Consider the following 25,371-nt stretch of genomic DNA (forward strand, 5'->3'; position numbering starts at 1 on the left):
TGCCCAAGATTCTCCCATGTGCAAATTCCCAAAAAACCTCAAAAAATAATTGCCAAGTTAAACAGAAAGAGCAAGGTAAAATTAAACGGATCGTTGATCCCGAGAAACGTGCGGTCATCCAAGTGTCGAGCTATTCCCGAGCAAAAAGAAGAGAGGGCGATATTAATCCGAAAAGTTATATTCATTGTCAGACAATGTACAATCCAGATGGATTTTACACGCGTCAGCACGATGGCGTTTCAGCCGCAATGCAGAGTTTCGCGGCCGCAGCATCGGATGGAATTTCTTGGTTCGCAATCCGCGACCGCAGCCGCTTGACGCGAGGGTAAACAATTACGCGAAGACGCAGAAGAAAGTTGGCAATGGTTGTTCGCAAAAAGGGGGAAAAAATGGACGACTGAAAGGCTCGTTGACGAGCGGGAAAAAATTCAACGACTGTCTCGTTCGACGCCAACCGAATAAACGTTCCTTGGACGAGAGCCTTCTACTTCAAGACTGAAACAGTGACTTCTTTTCAGGCGAGATTTGATGAAACGTCAAACATGACATACCGTGATAACCTAACCTAACCTTGGTTACTTTGTGGAACGAGATGTGAAGTTCTTTGTAAAGAGCGACACTTTCGTGAATGCAATGGTAAATTGTTCTGGAATGCTTAAATTATTACGGTAATAAACACAGGTTCATGGTGTATGGTGGCTGATTTATTCGCGTGATACCTTGCTATTTAGTACTATCGGTTTATTGATTTATTATTGCGAGAGAATATCTGTAATTCGGAGTTGGCTAGGTCTGATTGAAAATTATGGCCGCGAGAAATCGGATGATCGGTGGTTACTGATTAAGTGAATTACTGTTTGCTCTATCATTGATCATAGACTCGACTTAAAAATAAAATTTTATCTGATAAAATGGGAAAATGGAGATACATAATGAGACAATGGAAAAATGTGGCATCGATTTAAAAATAAAAATTGTGGATACCTGATAAAATAGTAATAAGACAATAATAAGAGAAGGGATTAGAAAAATGTGAGATGTAATCAAAGAAGGAAAGGTCAACATAAATTATTAATATAACGAACATGTAATATCTTGATAATTATAAAGTATTTTACACGAATCTTATTTCTGTTCGATATTTTAATTTAAAATTTTAGTTGATATGATTGATTAATTCATATCTTATCAGCTGCTGATTATTGTAATATTTTATCTCGAATATTTTTGCCTTTGTTTTAGTACAGTACAAAATAAAAGATATATGAACATGTACATATAAAATATATCTACTCATTAAAATATGTACGTAGAAGAAGAACTTAAATATATCAAATGGGATCTGAACACCACATTCAAGACAAGTGATCGACGTGGTAATTCCAGCTTTGGCCGAACCATTTTTCGCCCCCAGGGATTTGAGGATTTTCCACTTACATGGGCACACCTCTGGAAGTTTCGTGCCGATAACGCATCGAGTGGTTTTTAAGTTAAAAACTTTTGGGAGAATTTGTCACGTTTCGATTTCGTATCGGTGATACCGCTAAAAGCACAGATTAAATAAATACCTCTGTTTAATCTTATCTGTTACTGAGAAAATATCTGTGGAATTTTAATGTTTTACTGGTCGAATATTATTATTTTGCTGATGATGTTTATTTGTTCACAGCATAGAACGTGTAGAAAATATGTTAATATTATGCTACGAATATTTAAGAAAATGAAATACGTCGTTTAGAATTTGCAAAGTGTATAAAATGTCAGAGTTAATGCAGCAGAGTTGAGTTGTAAATATTACGAGCACTTTTATGTTTAATATATTTTGCCAAGAATAAAACATTCAAAATACAAAATGTAATAATACAAAATATCTGTTGGGTTACCATATCTTGATATGCAACCATTAATAATTAAATAATTAATTATATTTAACCCATAATAAACTTGAGTAATGCAAACTTCACAGAGGATGATTTCACCTTCATATTTTAGTATTAATAAAAAAATTCGTATCTCATTTTTGAAATTTCTATTATACAAATCCACACAATTTTCTTGACATAATCAATCATCCTACCTACTCAAAACCCTCAAAAGTTCTAATTTCTCAAACTTTCTATTCATCTTACTACCAATTTTAATTCACAAATATATGAACAAAAGGCAACTCTTCCCAAAAATAAAAAACATCCCACTTGCCCAAAACAGTTCTGCCCAAAAACAAAATTTTCTACAAACCAATCAAATCTCCTAAATAATTATATGGTTCTGAAACTAGTCGAAATAAACGAGGGCAACAGTACCAATTTCGTACAAGCCTCGCGTGTTCTCTCTGGATCCCTCTGGAGATTGCAGCAACGTTTTCGAGGGGTTGTACGAACTTTTGATTTTTCTCTTCTTTTTTTCTCTTTCTTTTTCATTGCACGATGCACCTGCGCTGCCAAGTATCAAATGTTGGCCGGTCGCGCATCGCGATTGCGGTCTTCGGGAAAAACTCGTCGAACCGGTCATGCGTAAAATATCATGGGGCCCCTTGACAAGAGGACCAAGCAAGAGTAAAATGGCCGCAGGAGCACGAGGTTGCGGTAACGCGGTCCACTCGCGATAAATCTTTCTTTTGCAGTATCGCGTACTCCTACTTAGATGCTGTCTTGTACGACGCGTGTCGCTTTCTTCGAAATTCGCCGACAATTTCATTCCAAGGACTAATGATATGTATCTTCATCTTTTTGATGCATCATTATTGCGTTTGCATAAAATCAATTTTAATAATTTTTATAATACATGTATATGTACATATGTACAACATAAATGTACAACATAAATGTACAACATATATGAACAACATATATGTACAATATGAATGTACAATATATAAAAACAATATTTATGTGCAATATATACGTACAATGTACACATACAGCACATATATGCACAATATAATACAATTTATTATGTCCATTTATTTGCATATGCACATATGCATATGTACAACATACATGTACAATATATACGTACAATGTATATGTACATTATATATGTATGCACAATATAATACAATATATTATGTCCAATTATTACACGTATATGTACATGTGCAAAACATATGTATAATATGTACATATGATGCATATGTGCAATACATATGTGAACAATATATATGCACAAGTTACATTTGTATTTTATACATATGAGTGCTTACATATCATTATGCACGTCGATGTATTATATGAATGTTCACATATGAATATGAACATTAACATATGATATGAATGTAACATGTTACTTAGTGACATATGTAACATAGTATGTCACATGTAAAAATTCATATCATATATTAATATTTATAAGTGACACATGTAACATATGTGACATGTGAACATTGATATATTAAATGAATATGAACACTTACAATTGCAACAGTCTTACAATCCACAAATTTTATTAACAAAATTGCTTCCGCTCAAACACCTTCCTATCACCTCTCCCCTAAATAATTAATAGCACAAAATTGAACAAGTGTAAACGTGTTTTAGCCTTAAGGAATGTGGTGTTGGGGATGATAATACAATCGCTTGATTACCCTGCTGTCCAAAGCCTCAGGGTCACTATGAGTTACGTTGTAATGATGGCTAACCATTAAACCGGTTGTGGCCCTGACCCTGGCCCTGCCACTGCACTTATTTGGCCCTTGCACCCTCCTCCACGACTAACCCGATCTCGACGAACGAGAACCACAAGAAAAAAAGCATAGGTGAACCCACAAAACTGAACCACACACCTGGCCCAAGGATGAAAGTGCGAACTCGAGAGGCATCGTCGAAACGCACGGAACAGCAAAGCGAACTTTGTAATTTTCAGAAAGAAGATTGCTTCTGTGATTATCGGCAATAATATGGAGTAGGTTCTTTTTCTAGCGGAAAGGTGAGAAGAGTGTGCGAAAATTGACGGGTAACGGTTTGAACCTCTGGATAATATGAAGAATATAAATTCTTTGTGGGATTCTGTACGGTTATTTTATTTATCTTTTATCTTGTAGGTGTGCTATTAATTTATGGAGGATTGTTTGGGAAAGTACAGTTTTAAGTGCAGGCGCCAGAGAAATGCAAAATGTTTGATAGGATAGAATGAAGGGGATCTGAGTGATTTGGGGATATGGGAAATTTTGAGATTCAAGGTTTGGAATTTGGAAACTTGAGAGCTTGGAAATTTGGGGGCGTGGAAATTTGGGGATTTGGAAATTTGGGAAATTGAAAATTTGGGGGCGTGGAAATTTGGAAATTGAGAATTTGGGGATTTGGAAATTTGGGAAATTGAGAATTTGGAGACGTGGAAATTTGGAAAATTGAGAATCTGGGGATTTGAAAATTTGGGGGTTTGGAAATTTGGAGGCGTGGAAATTTGGGAAATTGAGAATTTGGGGATTTGGAAATTTGGGAAATTGAGAATTTGGGGGCGTGGAAATTTGGAAAATTGAGAATTTGGGGATTTGGAAATTTGGGAAATTGAAAATTTGGGGGTTTGGAAATTTGGAGGCGTGGAAATTTGGGAAATTGAGAATTTGGGGATTTGGAAATTTGGGGGCGTGGAAATTTGGAAAATTGAGAATTTGGAGGCGTAGAAATTTGGGAAATTAAGAATTTGGAAATTTGGGGGCGTGGAAATTTGAGAAATTGAGAATTTGGGGATTTGGAAATTTGGGAAATTGTGAATTTGGGGATTTGGAAATTTGGGGGCTTGGAAATTTCCCCATTTCAATATTTGAAAATGGAAAACTTATGAATTTAAAAATCTAAAAATTTCCACCAAGCCTAAATCCTAAATTAAACCAAACTAAAATTCAAATAACTCATTATCTCCTTCATCAACATTAGCATCACTATTTTAACGAGACAACAGATGCGAGATAGTTCCCTTTCACCAGAAGGAACATAATAACGAAGGAACCCTTGACCATGACATCACGGACGGACGATTTCGTTCTGAGATCTGAGCAGAGAGCCGACTACCAATGACGAAAATAGTTGTAGCACGAATAAATCATGAAAGAAAGAGACAGAGTGATGCAGCCTCACGTTCAGCTGCATAATGCAACGGGAGATGCAAGAGAAGAGGCTGGCAAATGGCCATGAGTGCAATATCGGTCAGTGTTTGGCCCTGATAGATTTATCGTTAAATTTATACGCTCAAGAAACCACGCTGCGAGTAATCGTTTCTTTCTTGTCGACTGTTTCGTCCATTATGCACCTAGAAACCTTTAAACAGATTTTATGCAATGATAAACTGTCTCGGTTGCTTTGCTGAACAAAGGATATGCTGGATTGAAAGAAACGAATCGCTGACATTTTCTTGTGCTACTTCTGAGGCAGATATGAGTTATTGCTTGTTGTAGGAAACTTCGTGCATTTTGTTTTATTTTCTAGTTTATGGATTTTTAAATTTCTGGACTTTTTAAGATTCTAAATTTTTAGAGAATTAAATTGTGTAATTTGTATGTGTTCAAATTCGCAAATTTAAATATGGATGTATTTATTAGTCAGACTTTCAAATCCTCAAATCTTGAAATTACTAAATGATTAATTTGGTAGGGTATCAAATTTGTAAAATTTTAAATATACATAACCTCAAACTTGAAATCACTGAATTGTCAAAATTTGAAATTTTCAGATCCTTAAAATGTCAAATCGTCAAACCTTGAAAACCACATATCCACATATGCAGATATCCTCATATCCACATGTCCACATATTCACATATTCACACATCCACATATTCACATATCCACATTTTCACATATTCACATATCCACATACTCACATATCCACATATTCACATATCCACATATGCACATATACACATATTCATATATCCACATATTCACATATCCACATATTCACATATCCACATATTCACATATTCACATATCCACATATCCACATATTCACATATCCACATACTTACATATCCACATATTCACATATCCCAAATCCACAACTATAAATTCGAAAGCTGACCATATAAATTAGCAACAAAACCTGCCCAGTCATTTTCCCCAGAAAAGCCTACAATGCGCATCAATGTACAAGCACTTACTAAAATGAAAAAATTGCGTGCGTGTCAATGTTACAGTTATCCACATAGAACATTAAATCCCCAAATGGGATGGGGTGTGATAGAAAAAGCTCTGACAGAGCCTAGTTGTCCAGTATCTGCAGTTCGTTTCTGTTTGTGAATACAACACGTCGAGCTAAAAATCCGTCCGCAAATAATCAAATTTCCAGTGACATAATCTCACAAATCTCCAAATAAAACTTCTCCTACAAACTAAACTAAATTTCCAACAAACAGTGAAACAGTGTTACACCTTCGAAGTGAAACTAAAACGTAAAACTATTGAAAAGTAATTTAGTTTAGTTCAGTTAAAAGTATTTGACCATGTCAAGCACGATATTTGTATGACAAAATTAACGCCATAAGATATCAAAAATGGAACCGACAATGCAGCCACGCATCGTGCACTATACCTTCGAGCACATGGACGCTTTGGACCATCCTTTCCCGACCATTTCCACCAGTCCCAAGTCAACAAGTCCCACGAAAATTAACGTCATCGCCTCAAGTATTCCCATAGCCCACGCTCGGATCATGAATCTGGTATTTCTGTCACTTGGAGGCAGTCTGAATCTCTTGATCATCATAGTGATCTTCTCGAGATCGTCCATGAGAACGTCCTCGAATCTGTACATCGTGAGCATGGCGTGCTCTAACTTGCTCATCCTGATGGAACCTCTCGAAGAAGTACTTCGTTGGTTCTTCGACGTAAACATGATGCTAAATATGGACTACGTATGCTTGATCAATTTCGACGTATCGGTGATTACGATCGCGATCTTGAAGTTCATGCAGTATGTTAACATCTTCGAGGAATATACACCGTTTGGACATGTACTCCTGAGGCGCTATACTACCATCAAAGCGATCTTCCTGGTGTGGGTCGCGTGTACTATATCGATCGCCTTGGGTCTACATATATACGACTTTTTTGAGGGTGACATGGCCGATATGTATGTTTGGGAAACTTTTATGTTCACCATTTTGCCCTTCACCGTATTCGTCGTGCTTGATTATTTGGTCATTTATGAATTGATAATATTGAAGTATATCGAAGGGTCGTGGCGGTGGAAGGAGTTGAGGCACTTCGCTTTGTTGGGTGAGTGAAGTTTTAGGGGTAGTTTTGGTATCGTGGATGGAAAAGTGGGATCCTCGTATAATATGGGGATATGTTATGGGAGATATGTGTTTGATAGAACTTTCAATAATTGAAGTAGTTGGATAATTTTGAAATTTGAATATTTAGATAGTTGCAAAGATGAAAATTATTTAATTTAAGTATTCGGAAAGACCATTTAAGAATACAGGAATTTAGAAATGAAAGAATTTAATTGGATGTGATTGGAAATTTGGGACTTAAAGATTTAGAAATTTAAGAATTGCAAGCTGAACGATTAAAAAGTTCAAATATTGAAGAATTGAAATACTTGAAATAATTGAAATCCAACTATTCAATATATTCAAATTTCCAAACACATCAAATATTTCGAACATTCAAATTACTTAAATAATTTCAAGTATCAATTTTTTATTCAAACTTCAGATTTTCCTTTTCCATTTCACGATACATAAATCATACCCCAGTACAATGTTTCATTAGAATAATATTAAATTCCAAATGTTATTGATTGAATTAAATCTATATTATTTGAAGAAGAGATAACAAAAGATTTAGAAAGATCTTTCCCACAGTGATCATAGCAATCTTTTTTTTCCTGATTCGAGCACCATATCGAATCGCCAGGGCGATCAATTTCATAGAGCCCAAAGCGTTATGTTGCACAGACAGCCGACGAGAAGTGCTCTATTTTATGGCGAAGACGTTTCCAATTATTTTCGCAATCATTTACATCTCGTTCTCCACCGAATTTCGTAAAAATTTCCAGGTTCGTTTGCAACTCACCATCAATTTTACAAGCTTTACACTCTTTTTAATTGCAGGAGATTCTAAGATGTCGGTATCTCTTTCCTAATAAAACCCTCGCCGATGTCGACGTTTAAAAAAGTCCACAACGAACAAATTTTACATATATTTCATAACATTTATAAAAAGAATTTTTCTTTGACCAAAATTACAGTATCAATTACGCAATAAAATACACAGTAAATTACAGAATATAATTTACACTCAGTTATTAAAATCCTCTACCGCGAGAAAGTAGAAACGATAATCGAAATTGCTCTACCGATACGTGGATTCGAAAAAAACAGCGCTGCCAATTTACAACGCATTTGTAAGGCAGAGAAGAGAAGCTGGGTGTCAGAGTCGCAAAGTTGCGAATTCATTGCACTCTCTGTATGCAAATTCGGCCACGTCCGCCGAGTGCATAAGTCGATGGAGGGTCGTGCTTACGTGCGAGCACGCGTGTGCTCGACCGAATAACTACGTGCACTTTGTATCTGCCAGACTGGCTGAGAAAAAACCGAGTAAAAAAAGAGCTTCAACCATAATCTTGCTCGGCATACCGCGCGGATTTCTTCCGAAGCTTCGATTGTTAACGCATTACTGGTACATGGGGTAAGTATGCTGCTTGCATGCGAAAGATCTCAAAGTTCTCGAAAAATTCAACTCTGTTCTCAATTCCTTTGAGAACGAGGTCAGATTTGGAATTTTGGGAAGAATGTATATTGTCGGAAAAGAGTGGACTAGAAATTAGGTATCAATATTTTGAGGTGGATGGCCTTTGGGGAGGGGGTGTGTATGGGTGTTAATTAGGGTTGCTGTTGAAGGAGAGTTAGATGGGTTTCAATAGGAAACATGAAAGTGTAGAACAAGATTTAAGGAATTATAGAGTTTTACTATTTAAGGAGTTATTGTAGTGCCATGTAGAAGTAGTGTCACGCAGACAAAATGGCGGAGACGAAATTACCACGAGGGATGCTCATATGTCATTATGCACGTCGATGTATTATATGAACACTAACATATGAATATGAACATTAACATATGATATGAATTTTTACATGTGACATATTAAGTGACATATGTAATATTCATACGTAACAATTATATTATATGAACACTACATATGAATATGAACATTAACATATGATATGAATTTTTACATGTGACATATTAAGTGACATATGTAATATTCATACGTAACAATTATATTATATGAACACTAACATATGAATATGAACATTAACATATGATATGAATTTTTACAGGTGACATATTAAGTGACATATGTAATATTCATACGTAACAATTATATTATATGAACACTACATATGAATATGAACATTAACATATGATATGAATTTTTACATGTGACATATTACGTGGCACATGTAACATTCATATGTAACAATTATATTATATGAACACTAACATGTGAATATGAACATTAACATATGATATGAATTTTTACATGTGACATATTAAGTGACATATGTAACATTCATATATAACAATTCATATCATATGTTAATCTTCATATTCATATGTTAATGTTCATAGAATACATTGATGTGCATAATAATATGTGAGCACTCATATAATATAATATAATAATTATAAGTAACATATGTAACATATGTGATATATGAACATTGATATATTGAGTGAATATGATCATGTTAATACGAACATTAATTTATTGTATAAATATCAATATATAGTGAGTACAATACACTACAAATTAGGTATTAATATTTTCACCTATGATATATGCATTTTTGGAAAACTACACATAAGTGTAACTAGAATTATTATTGATAATAAATTAGATAAATTTTAAAAGATAAAACGAAGATGTAGGAAGAGAATATCTAAAAAATTATGAAGTCTTAATATTTAAGGAATTATTTCACTCTTACAAAATGGCGGCATCCGTACAAATGCCGTAAACAAAAATGGCGACATTCTATCAACCTTAAATCCTACCAAAATTAAACATTAAAAATCTCCAAATTTTCAAACGTTCAAGCTTAAAAACTCTAACTCTTCCTGTAATAATTTGTTCGACCATTCCTGTCGACAGATCCTTTCATCCATGAATCGTTAAAGCTTAGAACATAGAAAACGCATCGCGAAAGGAATTCGTAATCGCGCAGAAGCACAGGCTATGAAATCAGATTCATTTTCAATTTGACAAACGACGTCCTGTTTACACGAAGGCGATCCGCGTCGTTCCGGTTAATTGAATTTGAGGATACGGTCTTTTAATCTGGTAGCTACTTCATCGAAGAATTCCCTTTTCTTTTTTCCTTCGAGATGTTGCGAGCGGTACACGCAACAAATAAGAAGCCTCGGAGCCGATGGTTTAAGGTTTAAGGCTTCTTTGCATCGCTCGATTTCTTGTACGAGTAAATAGCTCTGGGTTCGGTTTTTTGATGTTAGTCGAACTGTTTCTTGTATAATTTGTGGAGAAAATGTGTACTAATCTTGTTTCTTGCTACTTTTGCACTTTTACTTTTTATGTAAAGGCAGATTTAATTATTACTTGTCGTTTTTTAGTGATGGAGGAATGTTAATTTTGTTCTCTTGTAAGTTTTATGGTAATCGGAAAACTTGTGGTTAATTTGGAAAATTTCAAGGATTTGAGAAATGTGGGGTTTGGGAATTTAGGGAATTAATATTTTGAAAATTTAGGTGTTCAAAAATTTGCAAGTTTTGCATACTTATGAATGTAAAAATTCTAAAATTTACGTTTCCAAAACTTTAAAAATTTGAACACATATGAATGTAAAAATTCTAAAATTTACATATCTCAAAATTTGTAAAATTGCACATATATGAATGTAAAAATTCTAAAATTTACATACCTCAAAATTTGTAAAATTGCACATATATGAATGTAAAAATTCTAAAATTTACATATCTCAAAATTTGTAAAATTGCACATATATGAATGTAAAAATTCTAAAATTTACATATCCAAAAAATTGCTCATTTACACACTCATGAATGTAAAAATTTGAAAATTCAGATATCCAAAACTATGCAAATTTTACACACCTATAAATTTAAAAATTTGAAAATTTATTTCCTCAAAGTTTACAAATTTAAAAATTTATGAACGTAAAAATTAAAAATGTGACTATCCAAAAGTATGAAATCCTGCCTTCACTAAAAATCAGTGAAATTATTCAAAGTTTCCAAATACTTTTTCACGCATAAAGTCAGAAGTGCAGAATACTCCACACATTCCACATAATTCTCGTCGTCTCTGCCTACCAGTGTTACACGTGTGTGCAAAAGGACATGATTATCGTCCGTAAGAGAAAACGTTGGAAGGAAGATGCGGCGAGTAGAAGAGTACGTGTCGTTGCCGCAAAAGAAAAAGAAGACCTCGATGGAAGAAACAGGAAATCAGTGAAGCGAAAAGCCACCGTACCAGACGGCACTTCCTGTACGGTCTTTCGGTTAACTTGATGTCCTTCGTTGATCGACGTGTCGATCGGGTTGTTCTTTTTATTCGTACTTGATTAATTAAATCGTTATACGATCATTGATATTATCCGTATATTTTTGTTGTTTCGCATATGATAACATATATGACATTTTAGTAGACAAGTATGTAAATTTTGGGTTTAAGTTGTAAAATTTAAGTATGATGTCACAAGATCCCAAAATTCCAACCTTTCAAAATTCCAAGCTTCCAAGGTTCCAAGTTTCCAAAATTCCAAGCTTCCAAGGTTCCAAGCTTCCAAAATCCTAAGCTTCCAAAATCCCAAGCTTCCCAAATTCCCAGCTTCCAAAATTCCAAGCTTGCAAAATTCTAAGCATCCAAAATTCCAAGCTTCCAAAATCCTAAGCTTCCAAAAGCCCAAGCTTCCACAATTCCAAGCTTCAAAAATTCCAAGCTTCCAAAATCCCAAGCTTGCAAGGTTCCAAGCTTCCAAAATCCTAAGCTTCCAAAATCCCAAGCTTCCCAAATTCCCAGCTTTCAAAATCCCAAGCTTCCACAATTTCAAGCTTGCAAAATTCTAAGCTTCCAAAATCCCAAGCTTCCACAATTCCAAGCTTCCAAAATTCCAAGCTTCCACAATTCCAAGCTTCCACAATTCCAAGCTTCCACAATTCCAAGCTTCCACAATTCCAAGCTTCCACAATTCCAAGCTTCCATAATTTCAAGCTTTCACAATTCCACGCTTCAAAAATTCCAAGCTTCAAAAATCCCAAGCTTCCAAAATCCCAAAATTCCAAAATTCCAAAATTCCAAAATTCCAAAATTCCAAAATTCCAAAATCCCAAATCCCCAAATCCCCAAATCCCCAAATCCCCAAATCCCCAAATCCCCAAATCCCCAAATCCCTAAATCCCAAAAACAAAATCAATCGTTTCCAAATTTACCGTCGCCAGCATCAACCATAACAAAAGACCGATTCAGACACTCAAACCTCCAAAAGCCCACATGTGTCAAAAGAACAGCACCGAACAAAGCCACCTTTTACCTCCGCTAATAAAAACCGTGTCCCAAAAGAATGCACTCCCAAAAAACACGTCGAATTAGCTTATGAATAGCCAATATCGACGTTCTAAGATTATTGAGAATGTACAGATACACATTTGCGAGCATCGAACACAAAGTGTCACGAAGTGCGCGTTATGTTCAAGATCACCGTGTCATGTCGCTGCGACGTGTTCGTGGAAAGACGCGTATACTGTTAAGGAGTTACATTAGCGGCTAATTTCTCTGGCTATTGTTGAATCTCACGGATGATATGAACACCAAACAAAGCGCGTAACAAGGGAAGACAGGGGGAAAAGAGTTTTCTATAACGTGAGACAATAAGACACAAAGAAAGTTTTGTTGAGCTATATAGGCCACGGTGTTTAACTTTCCCCACAGGAATTTTCCTCGCTTGTCGGCTCAATATTTCAAGGCGAATTCGCGTGGCTAATGAGCCTAATTATCCCCAGAATCTAACTGTATCTGATAGATCGCATTGCTTTGCTTTCAACGACAGGACATTCATGACAAGAGTTTTGCGATAGGAAAAAAAGTAAACGTCTGGTAATATTTTATCGATTATTCGAACTCGAGATATCGGAATCTGGGGACATTGGAATGTAGAGATATTGGTATCTAGGAATATTGGAATGTAGAGATATTGATATCTAGGGATATTAGAATGTGGAGATTTCGGGATTTTGAGATTTGGGTATTTTGGGATCTAGGGATTTTAGGATTTTGGGATTTGGGAATTTAGGATTTTGGGATTTGGGAATTTAGGAATTTGGGTATTTTGGGATTTGGGAATTTTAGGATTTAGGGATTTGGGAATTTTGGAATTTGGGTATTTTGGGATTTGGGAATTTCAGGATTTAGGGATTTTGGGATTTGGGAATTTTAGGATTTAGGGATTTTGGGATCTAGGGATTTGGGGATCCAGGGATTCGGGACCTAGGGATTTTTTAATCGAGGGATTTCTCAATCTAGGGATTGTGGGATCCAGGTCTTCTGTGATCTATGGATTTTGTGATCGAGGAATTTCTAAATCTAAGAATTTTGTGATCTATGGATTTTTCTATCTAAGAAGTTTTGGATCTAGGGAGTCTTAGATCTAGGGATTTTCCTATCTAGGAAGTTTTGGATCAAGGAATTTCTGAATTTAGAGGTTTCTGAACTTAAGGATATTGAAATCTAGGGATATTAAGAACCTAGAAATATCATAATCAAAAGATATCAGTCTCTGAACATAAAGAAATTCAAATATATTACAACTGAGAAATACCAAAATGAATGAGATTTAGAAGTTTTCTAGATCCATATATTCTAGTATCTAAAATACACGTTAAACGTTAAAATGTATTACAAAAAAATAGTAGTAATATCTGTACAAAAAATTTACAATTTGTCATCTTCACAAAGTATGTTGTTTTGTCATCGGAAATTACAGTAAACGATTAGAGGTGATTCGACGATCTAAAAGCGATCGCGTTCGATAAAAAGAACTTTATATAAGAGCAACAGGAAACAGAGTACATTCAGCGGCATGCTAGCAGGAAACAAATGGCGTATCGATACGCAAGTTAAATGCATTACGTTAACGTGTGAATGAAACGAGCGAGCCAGTGAAACCCATAGAAACTTCATTCATGGCCTTCGACGAAAAAAGCATCGACAACGCGTCGATTAAAATCGCGGGAGCCAGTGAAAGAGAGAGAGACAGTCGAGTGGATTGAAACACTTGGATCTTTGTCGATGTTTTTGCATCGCGAGAAAGTTCAGGAGTTACACGACAGAAAATCAGTTCCTGTTTCTTTGCTAATTAGCAAGATTTTTCGTGTAAAATTTTTTGGATGGATCTTGTTCATTCCTTTATTTGCAATTTTTATTTTACAGTTCAAAAATTCATTGTGAGTTACTTTTAATTGATTTGATAATTTTGATGGCATATGTTTTATACATTTTTGAGAACCCTAATGAAAAGCTAACCTAACCTAACTTCGTAACTGTAAATAAGGTAAATAAATAAAGAGCAGTGTCTTTAAAAAAAATTTATTTAATTTTCTGTTGTGTACAAATTAAGTAAAATTTGTTTTAATGTAACTGAAAATAAAAGAATGTAAAGAATATGAAGATAAAAGAAGATATTAAAATAATAACTGGTTGGGTATACTTTAAAGACAGAACAACATCAGCACGTTTTATGGCACTGAAGTGATATGAAAAGTTTTAATATATACCACACGACCCCTTTCGCAAAGTACGTACATATCATGGCGAAGTATCAAGTGCATACTTATGTGGAACATAAATCCCCCATACGTATCCTCGTACCGTAATATAACCTACCCTCTATTTTGATGCTGGCATAACTAAGTAAGGACGCCTCGGAAAATATTTTGTCAAGTGTGAATACTTTATAAAACCCGGTCTGTAAACGTGACGTAAATTCGGAAAATATTTTATAGCTGTCCTCATTCATAAAATTCTGGATATCGTAAATTCGTAAACTCGATACAGATTTGAAATTTAAATATGGTGGAATAAAATATCGCTTTATTCCCTCAAATTTTTATATTAAGTCACACTTAATATTTAACTCAACATGAATAATAAAAATTTGTTTCAGTCAGTTATGTATAGTGTTGCAACAAAATTTTAATATTGAATTATTTTGAAAATTATTTAACGTTTTGCATTTTTAAAATAATTTTAGAACTATGTAATATTTAACTCTTTAAAATTATTTATCATTTAATATTTTTGTAAGAAATATTTAATATTTAATCTCTTCACATGATTCTATAAAAACTAAATATTATTTCATTTCTTTCTATGGATAATTTTATAAAAATCATTTAATATTTAATCTTTTTATACAAACCACATATTATTAAGATTCATAAAAACTACCTAATATCTAATTTCTCCATTTTTTACACTTTCTCAATAAAAAGTTAGACAAAAACTATCTAACCAATTACAGTAAAAGTCCTCCAATGTACAAGCATTATTTCACTCCATTCGCGTAAATGTTTCACGGTACATCTCACTTACACGCAGCAGAAATTCGTAACAATCGATCGATGAAAGAACTTTCATCGAATCTGGAACAGTTCGTGCATATCTCCACTCTCACCGTTTCAATCGCGATCACTTTGTGGAAAATGAAAAATCATCGCCTGAAGGTTCGATTATCTCGTCGTTCACGATCCGCGATCAAAGGACAGCGAGATTGAAATTCACGGTTTCGATAATCTGTCCAAAATGTCACATGGCTGGGAAAAAGGAAGTGAACGTATCGAAACGTTAATTCCTTTCCTAAGCACGAAGGATCATAAATCTCGGTACATAGTCGGTCATGCGTATATATACGCACGCAGTTGGAACAACGACGAAGTTGTGGAACACGCAGCTGGTCTGAATTGAATCGCAAACGTTCGTGCAACACGGAATTTCGTCGTAAAGATTTTCGTGTGTGCTGTTCGTTTGAAATTAGTATGAGGTCGTTAATAGTTTGTGGAGGAGAAAGGGTCTTTTCTTAATTTGGTAATTTGAGGACTTTTGGTGATTTGGAAGTTTGAGGATCTTTGATAATTTGTAAATGTGAAGATCTTTGATCATTTTCAAATTTGAGGATCTTTGATAATATATAAACTTGAGGATCTTTGATCATTTTCAAATTTGAGGATCTTTGATAATTTTCAAATTTGAGGATCTTTGATCATTTTTAAACTTGAGGATCTTTGATCATTTTCAAATTTGAGGATCTTTGATCATTTTCAAATCTGAGGATCTTTGATCATTTTTAAACTTGAGGATCCTTGATCATTTTCAAATTTGAGGATCTTTGATAATATATAAACTTGAGGATCTTTGATCATTTTCAAATTTGAGGATCCTTGATCATTTTCAAATTTGAGGATCTTTGATAATATATAAACTTGAGGATCTTTGATAATTTTCAAATTTGAGGATCTTTGATAATTTTCAAATTTGAGGATCTTTGATCATTTTTAAACTTGAGGATCTTTGATCATTTTCAAATCTGAGGATCTTTGTTAATTTTCAAATTTGAGGATCTTTGATCATTTTTAAACTTGAGGATCTTTGATCATTTTCAAATTTGAGGATCTTTGATCATTTTCAAATCTGAGGATCTTTGATCATTTTTAAACTTGAGGATCCTTGATCATTTTCAAATTTGAGGATCTTTGATAATATATAAACTTGAGGATCTTTGATCATTTTCAAATTTGAGGATCTTTGATAATTTTCAAATTTGAGGATCTTTGATCATTTTTAAACTTGAGGATCTTTGATCATTTTCAAATCTGAGGATCTTTGTTGATTTTCAAATTTGAGGATCTTTGACAATATATAAACTTGAGGATCTTTGATAATTTGTTAACTTGAGAATCTCTGATCATTTTCAAATCTGAGGATCTTTGTTAATTTTCAAATTTGAGGATCTTTGATAATATATAAACTTGAGAATCTTTGATAATTTGTAAACTTGAGGATCATTGATAATTTGTAAACTTGAGGATCTTTGATAATTTGTAAACCTGAGGATCTTTGATAATTTGTAAACTTGAGGATCCTTGATCATTTTCAAATTTGAGGATCTTTGATAATATATAAACTTGAGGATCTTTGATCATTTTCAAATTTGAGGATCTTTGATAATTTTCAAATTTGAGGATCTTTGATAATTTTCAAATTTGAGGATCTTTGATAATTTATAAACTTGAGGATCTTTGATAGTTTGTAAATGTGAGGATCTTTAATAATTTGTAAACTTGAGGATCTTTGATAATTTGTAAATTTAGAATACTGTACACTTGACCATAACTAAAGTTTGACTTTCAGTCCTACATCCCAATTGAAGATTCAATAAATCTCCTTACCTTCCTGATAATCTTAGAACCTACAAATTTAAAGATTTCTAATAACCTTCTAGCCTAAAAACTTGAGAATTCTTGATAATCTCACAATTTACATATTTATAGATTTTTGATGAAATGAGAACATGGTAGCTTGTGAACTTGTCTATCTGCAAACATGAACAGAATATTGAACGGTCAACTAACAATAAGTAATATTTAATGAAGTATCGTCGACTTCTTCTGTTTCAATTAAGCAATCAACCTTCAATATTTGTTGTCCTCAATCATTTTTATTACCAGGCATTTTTTGGTACAAATCATTTTTGGTTACCAGTTAAGTCATCTTTTGTCTTAACACAAGATGACTTGTCCGAAGCGTTCACCGACAGCTCGAAGCAGCTGAATAATATCGCGGATTAAAATCACCCTGGACCTACCCCACGTCTGTGGTCTTCACGTGTCTGAACATGCGACGATCGATGCATTTTCTTAACACCCTGTATACACAGTGGCAGCCCGGGGCGATGCGTGGGTGGGCATCTCACAACGAGGGACCTCGACAAAGTACAGAATAGAGGGCTTCGCGCGAGATTCTTTGCCCAAAAACAATCTCGTAAGTCACGGTGTGTTGAGTCACGGCCCTATTTGAAAAATAGAACGGACAAAGGTATGTACATACACACGTGTGTACGTGTGTACACATTTCACGCGACGTGGTTGACCACCATTGTGGAAATTGACTCTTATGGTGAAAGACGTTGGAGATGACCTTAGATTTTTTAAGTACGGGTCCTGAAACCCTAAAGTTTCAAGGTTCTAAAATACAAAATTGCAAAATGTCTTAGAACTGCAAAATTAAAAAATTCTAAAGTTAGAAGATCTTCTAAAATTTCAAAAGTTTTAACAGTTTCAAATGTTAAATCTCAAAATTTGTTGAAACGTTGTAGTCCTAAAATATTAAAATCTCAAAACCAACAAGAACTTTAATCTTCCATAAATAAGAAGACTTAAAGTCCGAAAATACTCTGAAACTTAGGAAACACCAAGTCCCAAAGTCTCCTAAAACCTCCAAGTTCCAAAATCTTCAAAAACCTTAAAATTCCATAAATCCAAGTCTCAAAGTCCATAAAAAACCTAGAAGTCCCAAAATCTCCAAAAGCCTCTTTCCACCATGTTAAAGTTTCTAAGTTCCCTAAAACCCCAAGGTTCCAAAACCTCCAAACACCTTAAACTTCTACAATTTCAAGTTCCAAACTCCTAAACCTAGAAATTTCAAAATCGCAAAGCCCCAAAATCTCTTTAAACCCCAAAGTCTCAAAACTTCCAGAAATCTTTAATTTCCACAATCCCAAGTTCCCAAATTCCCTAAAACCTTGAAGTCCCAAAATCCCCAAAAACTTCAATCTTTCACAATCCCAAGTCCCAAACTCCTCAACCTCAAAGCCTAAAAATTCCAAAATCCCCAAATCATAAATCGTCTCAAACACCATTTTCCAACTCCCTAGTTAAATCATCCCCACAAATCATGTAAAAACCCTCACGAATCTCCATAAAAGCGATAAAAGCAGCGTCCATACGAGCATAATTTAAGAAGGCCTCAAAGATGGCGTAGCAACGTTTTCCCGTCTGAAGAGAAGCTTTTGGCGAACACGAAACGCAAAGTTGCAAACGCAGCTCGAAACATGAAAGACGAACGTAGGGACAGGCGAAAAAGAAGATAAAGGGAAAAGAAGAATATGGGTCGCGTGAATATTCACGTTAGAAAAAATGGCGAGCCAAAGGAGGCAGCGGCTGAAAGCGTATGAAACTGTGAGTACGTAAAGGAAAACGGTCGCGAGAGGCGGATATGAATAAGAAAAAACTTACGACAGGGTAATGAAGAAGATGAAACTATGGCCCGCGGTGTTAAAAGGACGAAAAGGTAACGGATGTATAAATATTTATGGCCGTGTTGCAGAGAGGGCATGCAAAGACGAAGAAACACGAGAGAGGAAGCCAAGGATGGGCGCGGACCGAGTCAGCAGAACGACGAAATTGAAACCGGAGCGAGGGAGCAAATAGAGGGTAATGGTGGTGAAAATGATGCGACAGAGATGGAAATGATTAATGTGGATCAAATTTGCTGTAAATGTATGCGATACTGTCAGCACGCAATTTTAGCGCTTTTTAGTGCAACTTGTGGACTTGGCTGCATGATTTGCAGATTTAAGTTTGGTCAAATGAGGAAGATTATCGGGTTCATTATTTCGTATTGTGTGTAACATAGTTTGAGAGTGTATATGACTATATGATGTATGTACAATATAATGTAATAATACATAACATGATACAATATAAATGTTAAGTCCCCTGAAGGTAACTACTGGAAGATACTTTTGCTGCTGATAGCTGCTGAGGTAGCATCTCTAAGTTTGATGAATTCTATATAAATAATTATTTCTCTGTCACTAATTGCCGCTGTTATATGTTTCAGTACATCTATCACAAATGTGACACAATATATTCAACTATTTATTGTAGATTAAAATACACACTTCAAATCATACCAAAACCAAATCACCTTCTGAGAATATTTGATATGTTCATACACTCAATATGTCATAATATAAATCATATGTCTACCTACATATTCACATGTTATTAATGAAGTAATGTTATTAATAAACATTTTATTAGTGAACTAACCCAAATGAAGTTAAAACCAGCACAATGATAAAACTACTAACTTAAAATACACACTTCAAATCATACCAAAACCAAATCACCTTCTGAAAATATTTGATACGTTCATACACTCAATATGTCATAATATAAATCATATGTCTACCTACATATTCACATGTTATTAATGAAGTAATGTTATTAATAAACATGTTATTAGTGAACTAACCCAAATGAAGTTAAAACCAGCACAATGATAAAACTACTAACTTTAAATACACACTTCAAATCATACCAAAACCAAATCACCTTCTGAAAATATTTGATACGTTCATACACTCAATATGTCATAATATAAATCGTATGTCTGCCTACATATTTACATGTTATTAATGAAGTAATGTTATTAATAAACATGTTATTAGTGAACTAACCCAAATGAAGTTAAAACTAGCACAATAATAAAACTACTAATACAACCTTCTCTTACTACAACTTTCACAAAGTATGAAAATCTATAACACCGTCTAGACTTCACGCATATTAAATATAATAAATGATAGCGATTCAATCAAATTCAAATTATTGCTTGTAAGCCACTTACATCTCTAGTTTACGATAAAAAGTAAACAGAAATAAAGAGTAGTAAACACTTGTAAAGTCACAGAAAGTATACACGTGATTAAATTCCAACGTACGAGTCTACAGGCTTCCTGTCACTGATGAAAACTAGATAACCGAATAAATTAGCTGAACCTGATGTCGAACGTTATTTAACGCGACCATGAAAAGTCAGTGTATAGACCGTAAATAAACGATCTTTGAAATTTCTTTCGCAACAGCAGCGTCCACGTGAAACGTATCATAGCGTCGAGTATCAATTAAAGTTTTGTAATAAATGATTCATAAGAATTTTCATTTTGTGTTTGAATATTTCTTCCAGTGGAATTCTTGCTGTGTTATTAAAACGTTGCTCAAGGAAATTTTACAAATTGAGTACAAATTGTTGTAGTAAAACGTTATTTTTGTTTTTTGATGGTTCAAACATGCTTTGAACAATAGTCTTATCTTTTTAGAGATAGTAAGCACGTGGACATTATTATTTATTTTAATGGTAATGATCTTCAAAGTTATTTAAATTATTTCCTATTTTTGACGATAGTGGATATATTTATGAGGGAACTGTAATTACGTAAGGAAATTTCTGAATTTAAAAATTTGGAAATTTGAAAATTGGGAAACTAGGGAGTTAGGGGATTAGGAAGATGGGGAATTAGTAAGTTGGGGAATTAGAAAGTTGGGAAATTAGAAAGTTGGGGAATAAGGAAATTGGGAAATTAGGAAGTTGGGAAATTAAGGATTTGGAGAATTAAGAAATTGGGAAATTAGAAAGTTGGGGAATTAATAAGTTGGGGAATTAGGAAATTGGGAAATTAGGAAGTTGGGGAATTAAGAAGTTGGGGAATTAGGAAGCTGGAAAACTAGAAAGTTAGGGAATTAGGAAATTAGGAAATTAGGAAGTTGGGAAATTGAGAAATTGGAAAATTAAGAAACTGGGGAATTTTGAAAATTTGAGAATTTGAAAATATGAGAATTTGAAAATTTGAAAATTTGAAAATTTGAAAATTTGAAAATTTGAAAATTTAAAAATTTGAAAATTCGAAAATTCGGAACTCAAATTCTAAACTATAGAATTTGTAAAAATTCTAAATCCCTAAACTCCTTACATCTGTTGCTCGTTTTCCCTAGAGAATCCTAACATGCCACCGTCACGCAATATAGAATAAAATAGTTCTTCCGACAAGTAGTACATTTCGCGATTATCGTGTTAAATTGTTGAACGCTTATTTGCATAAGGATAAGTTACGTGTGTTATTATCACACATGATTCATAGACTCGCGGTTATGCGGACTTATGTATAAACAGATGCATCATATGCAGATAGAAGCGCTCGTAGAAGCCTTTGGAAGTTTTCGCCATGCGCGTTTCGTATTCACACACGACATAAAATGAAAAAAAGATGCAGTGTCGAACATGGTAAATGGTTCATTGTTCCCGTCGAGAGACAATGACGTGTGGGTCTTTCGAATCCCTTTGCTGACGAAATTCGTCGCTTAACAATGGAGCAAAAAGAGAAAAAGTTAAAAACGCAGCCGCTTTGAGACACCATTGTCGACAATTATTTTCTTTTTCAGAAATAATTCTCTCTTTCTATGACATGCGTTGATGTGCGAAGAAAATAATCACGTTTATGCGTTCCTGTGTTAACTAATTTATGTGAAGGGTTTTACACGTATCTCAAATATAAAATATAACATAAATAGTGAACATGTAATATGAAGAACAAAATGTAACATAAACATGTACAACAAAATTGAAAATATAATGTTAACATGTAATATGAAATATAAAATCTAACATTAATATGCAATATAAAATGTAACATAAGCATACGAAATAAAATATGAAACAAAAAATAAACGTTCATTAAAAATTATTATATGAATTCAAAATACAAAAAATAATTATACAGCTGTTTACATTAAGAAACAAAATATTATATAAAAATTATAACTTGTTTATAAACATTGGCAGTCTATTAACAGGATAAAATAGGAATTTAAAAAATCAAGAAATAAATTGCTACTTTTGGTCAGATCAATTTAGACGGGTTTAAATAGCCACTTATTTAAATAGCATGAGGAAAAAATATTAGGAAAAAAATTGTTTGTTTAGAAGCAGTGAAATAATGAAATATGATGGAGTAGTGAAATAGTAGAATGGTAATGTACTGGTAGAAATGATAAAATGTAAAAGAGTGACACTGTGAAATTATAGTATTAATAGTATAAATGGTATAAATATTATAAATAGTATAAATAGTATTAATAGTATAAACAGTGTAAATAAAACAAATAGTATAAATAGTTTAAATAGTATTAATAGTATAAACAGTGTAAATAAAACAAATAGTATAAATAGTTTAAATAGTATAAATACTATAAATACTATAGTATAGTACAGTGTAAATTATAATAGAATTATATGTATATTAGTGAAATTGTAATACAGTGTCATACTAAAATATTAATTTCCCAATTCCCCAATTTTCTAATTCTCAACTTCCTAATTTCCCAACTGCCCAATTTCCTAATTTCCTAATTCCCTAACTTTCTAGTTTCCCAACTTCCTAATTCCCCAACTTCTTAATTCCCCAACTTCCTAATTCCCCAACTTCTTAATTCCCCAACTTCCTAATTCCCCAACTTCCTAATTCCCCAACTTCTTAATTTCTCAACTTCCTAGTATTACTAGTGAAATAGTAATACAGTGTCATACTAAAATATTAAAATATTAGTACAGTAAAATAGTAAATTCAGTAAACGATGCAATTAACAAAACAGTTAATTTTGACCAACTCTCAAAATTTCCAAATGACCAAATGACCAAACTCTCGAATCTCTAAATTTCCAAATATCCAAATCTCCAAATCTCCAAATCTCCAAATGTCCAAATCTCCAAATGTCCAAATGTCCAAATTTCCATATGACCAAATCTCCAAATGACCAAAATATTACTATAACAATTTAGTAAAACACTAAACTAATAATACAATGAAACACACAACTTCCTTCACCTTCAATCTCAATCAACCCCCAAATAAATAACAAAGAAAATCCCACGCGTCTCCACGAATCCATTTACACTACAGTCGTGTCAAAACCCAACAAGGTCAACACGTGTAGAACATCAAATTACAGTAAAGATAATGGCGGTAACAATGACACACAAAGGGCGATGACCGAATCCATGCTGAGACAAAGCTGATAGCACAGTGTCATAAGATCCTTATCGAATAGTATCCAGCGAAAAATAAATGAGAAACACAGGGTATACAAGAGACGCAATAAAGCAACCATCCAGGGTACCTTGGCGAAAGTGCAAGGTTAAATCGAATAAAATCGTCCTCCTGTACCAAATACTAGTCGCAATTGCGCGTCGTTTGTGCGACACGGTTTCTTTATGGCAAAGATGTCAGTGCCACGTAGCGTAACGAAGGACGTTTGTCAACGTGAAATACTCGGCCTAATGTAATTCTTTTTTTCGCGCCTCGTGCGTCGCTAATCAACGACAATGAATACATTTTAACGACGCAACAAGTTTTTTTATACATACGGTGTTTCGGATAAAAGTTTGAAACGGACTTCAAGACTGGAATTAAATTTTGAAAAGAAATTTTGGAGGGACTTTTGACAAATTTTGGTAATTATATGGAGTACGTTTCCAGTGAAAATTATGGTAATTATGTAAAGATAGATTTCGAGTAAAAATTATGGTAATTATGTAAAGATAGATTTGGAGTAAAAATTATGGTAATTATGTAAAGATAGATTTCGAGTAAAAATTATGGTAATTATATAAAAATAGATTTCGGGGAAGAATTTTACTAATTACGTAAAAATAGATTTCGGGGAAAAATTTAAGTAATTATATATAATATGTTTTGACTAATAATTGTAGCAATTATATGTAATAAAATAAATTGCACTCAATTCCTTAAAAAAAAGAAACGATGATATAATGAGTACATGTTATAATGAGATAATATGGTAGTAAAGCATGCCAATTAAAATATAAATTAAATTGAAATTTTTTAGAAATTCAAACAATTTGACTATTGTAAATTATTCCTGCATTTCATATAATTTAACTACTAAATAAACACAATTATTCATTTCTAAAATAGTCCACATTACAATTTACTAATTATCTACATTGCCTTCATTGTCATTAAAAGTACAAAAAACTGAAGCCAATATGTTCCATGTATAATATATTTTAATGACAGTAAAAAATTCTGAAATTATACGAATCTTCAATATTTATGGTTTCCTACTTTTAATAGTGCAAATAAAATATATTGATTTAAATTCGACACTTTGTATGTACACAGTTTTGCGCAGTTAAATAATATTAATCGACAGTGTCGTCCTCCGTAGATGACACGAGTTTGAATATTAATATTAAATGATATTAATGACATTTATGATTGCAGATGCTTGCGCAAAGATACGCACGCTTTACAGGACGTTTATTCTCTTTAACCCTTTGACCGAGAAAGGCGTATGTGCACGCTCTTCGGAGTCTATTAATAAATGTGGGAGGTGTTAATGTACGCCCAGTAAATTTTAAAACTTATTGGAGTACAGTCAATTGAGGAAAATTGTTAAAACATATTTCACTGTCAGTATTGTATAAATATACTGGTACTATTTTTGGGAGATTGAAAAAATGATGGTAATAGGGA

At 33.6% G+C, this 25,371-nt stretch overlaps 2 protein-coding genes across 3 annotated transcripts in view; one reads left to right on the forward strand and one right to left on the reverse strand.

Moving 5' to 3' along the window:
• ec (ubiquitin specific peptidase echinus) overlaps nt 1-25,371 on the reverse strand; it is a 140,161-nt gene that overhangs the window by 113,730 nt on the left and 1,060 nt on the right. The window lies entirely within an intron of this gene.
• LOC143264857 (uncharacterized) lies at nt 6,122-8,355 on the forward strand. Its single transcript, XM_076533829.1, has 3 exons — nt 6,122-7,210; nt 7,804-7,997; nt 8,053-8,355. The coding sequence occupies exons 1-3, from the start codon at nt 6,487-6,489 to the stop codon at nt 8,110-8,112; spliced, it is 978 nt and encodes a 325-aa protein (XP_076389944.1). The 5' UTR covers nt 6,122-6,486; the 3' UTR covers nt 8,113-8,355.

The sequence above is a fragment of the Megachile rotundata genome, chromosome 7 (assembly GCF_050947335.1).
Source record: "Megachile rotundata isolate GNS110a chromosome 7, iyMegRotu1, whole genome shotgun sequence".
Taxonomy (NCBI): domain Eukaryota; kingdom Metazoa; phylum Arthropoda; class Insecta; order Hymenoptera; family Megachilidae; genus Megachile; species Megachile rotundata.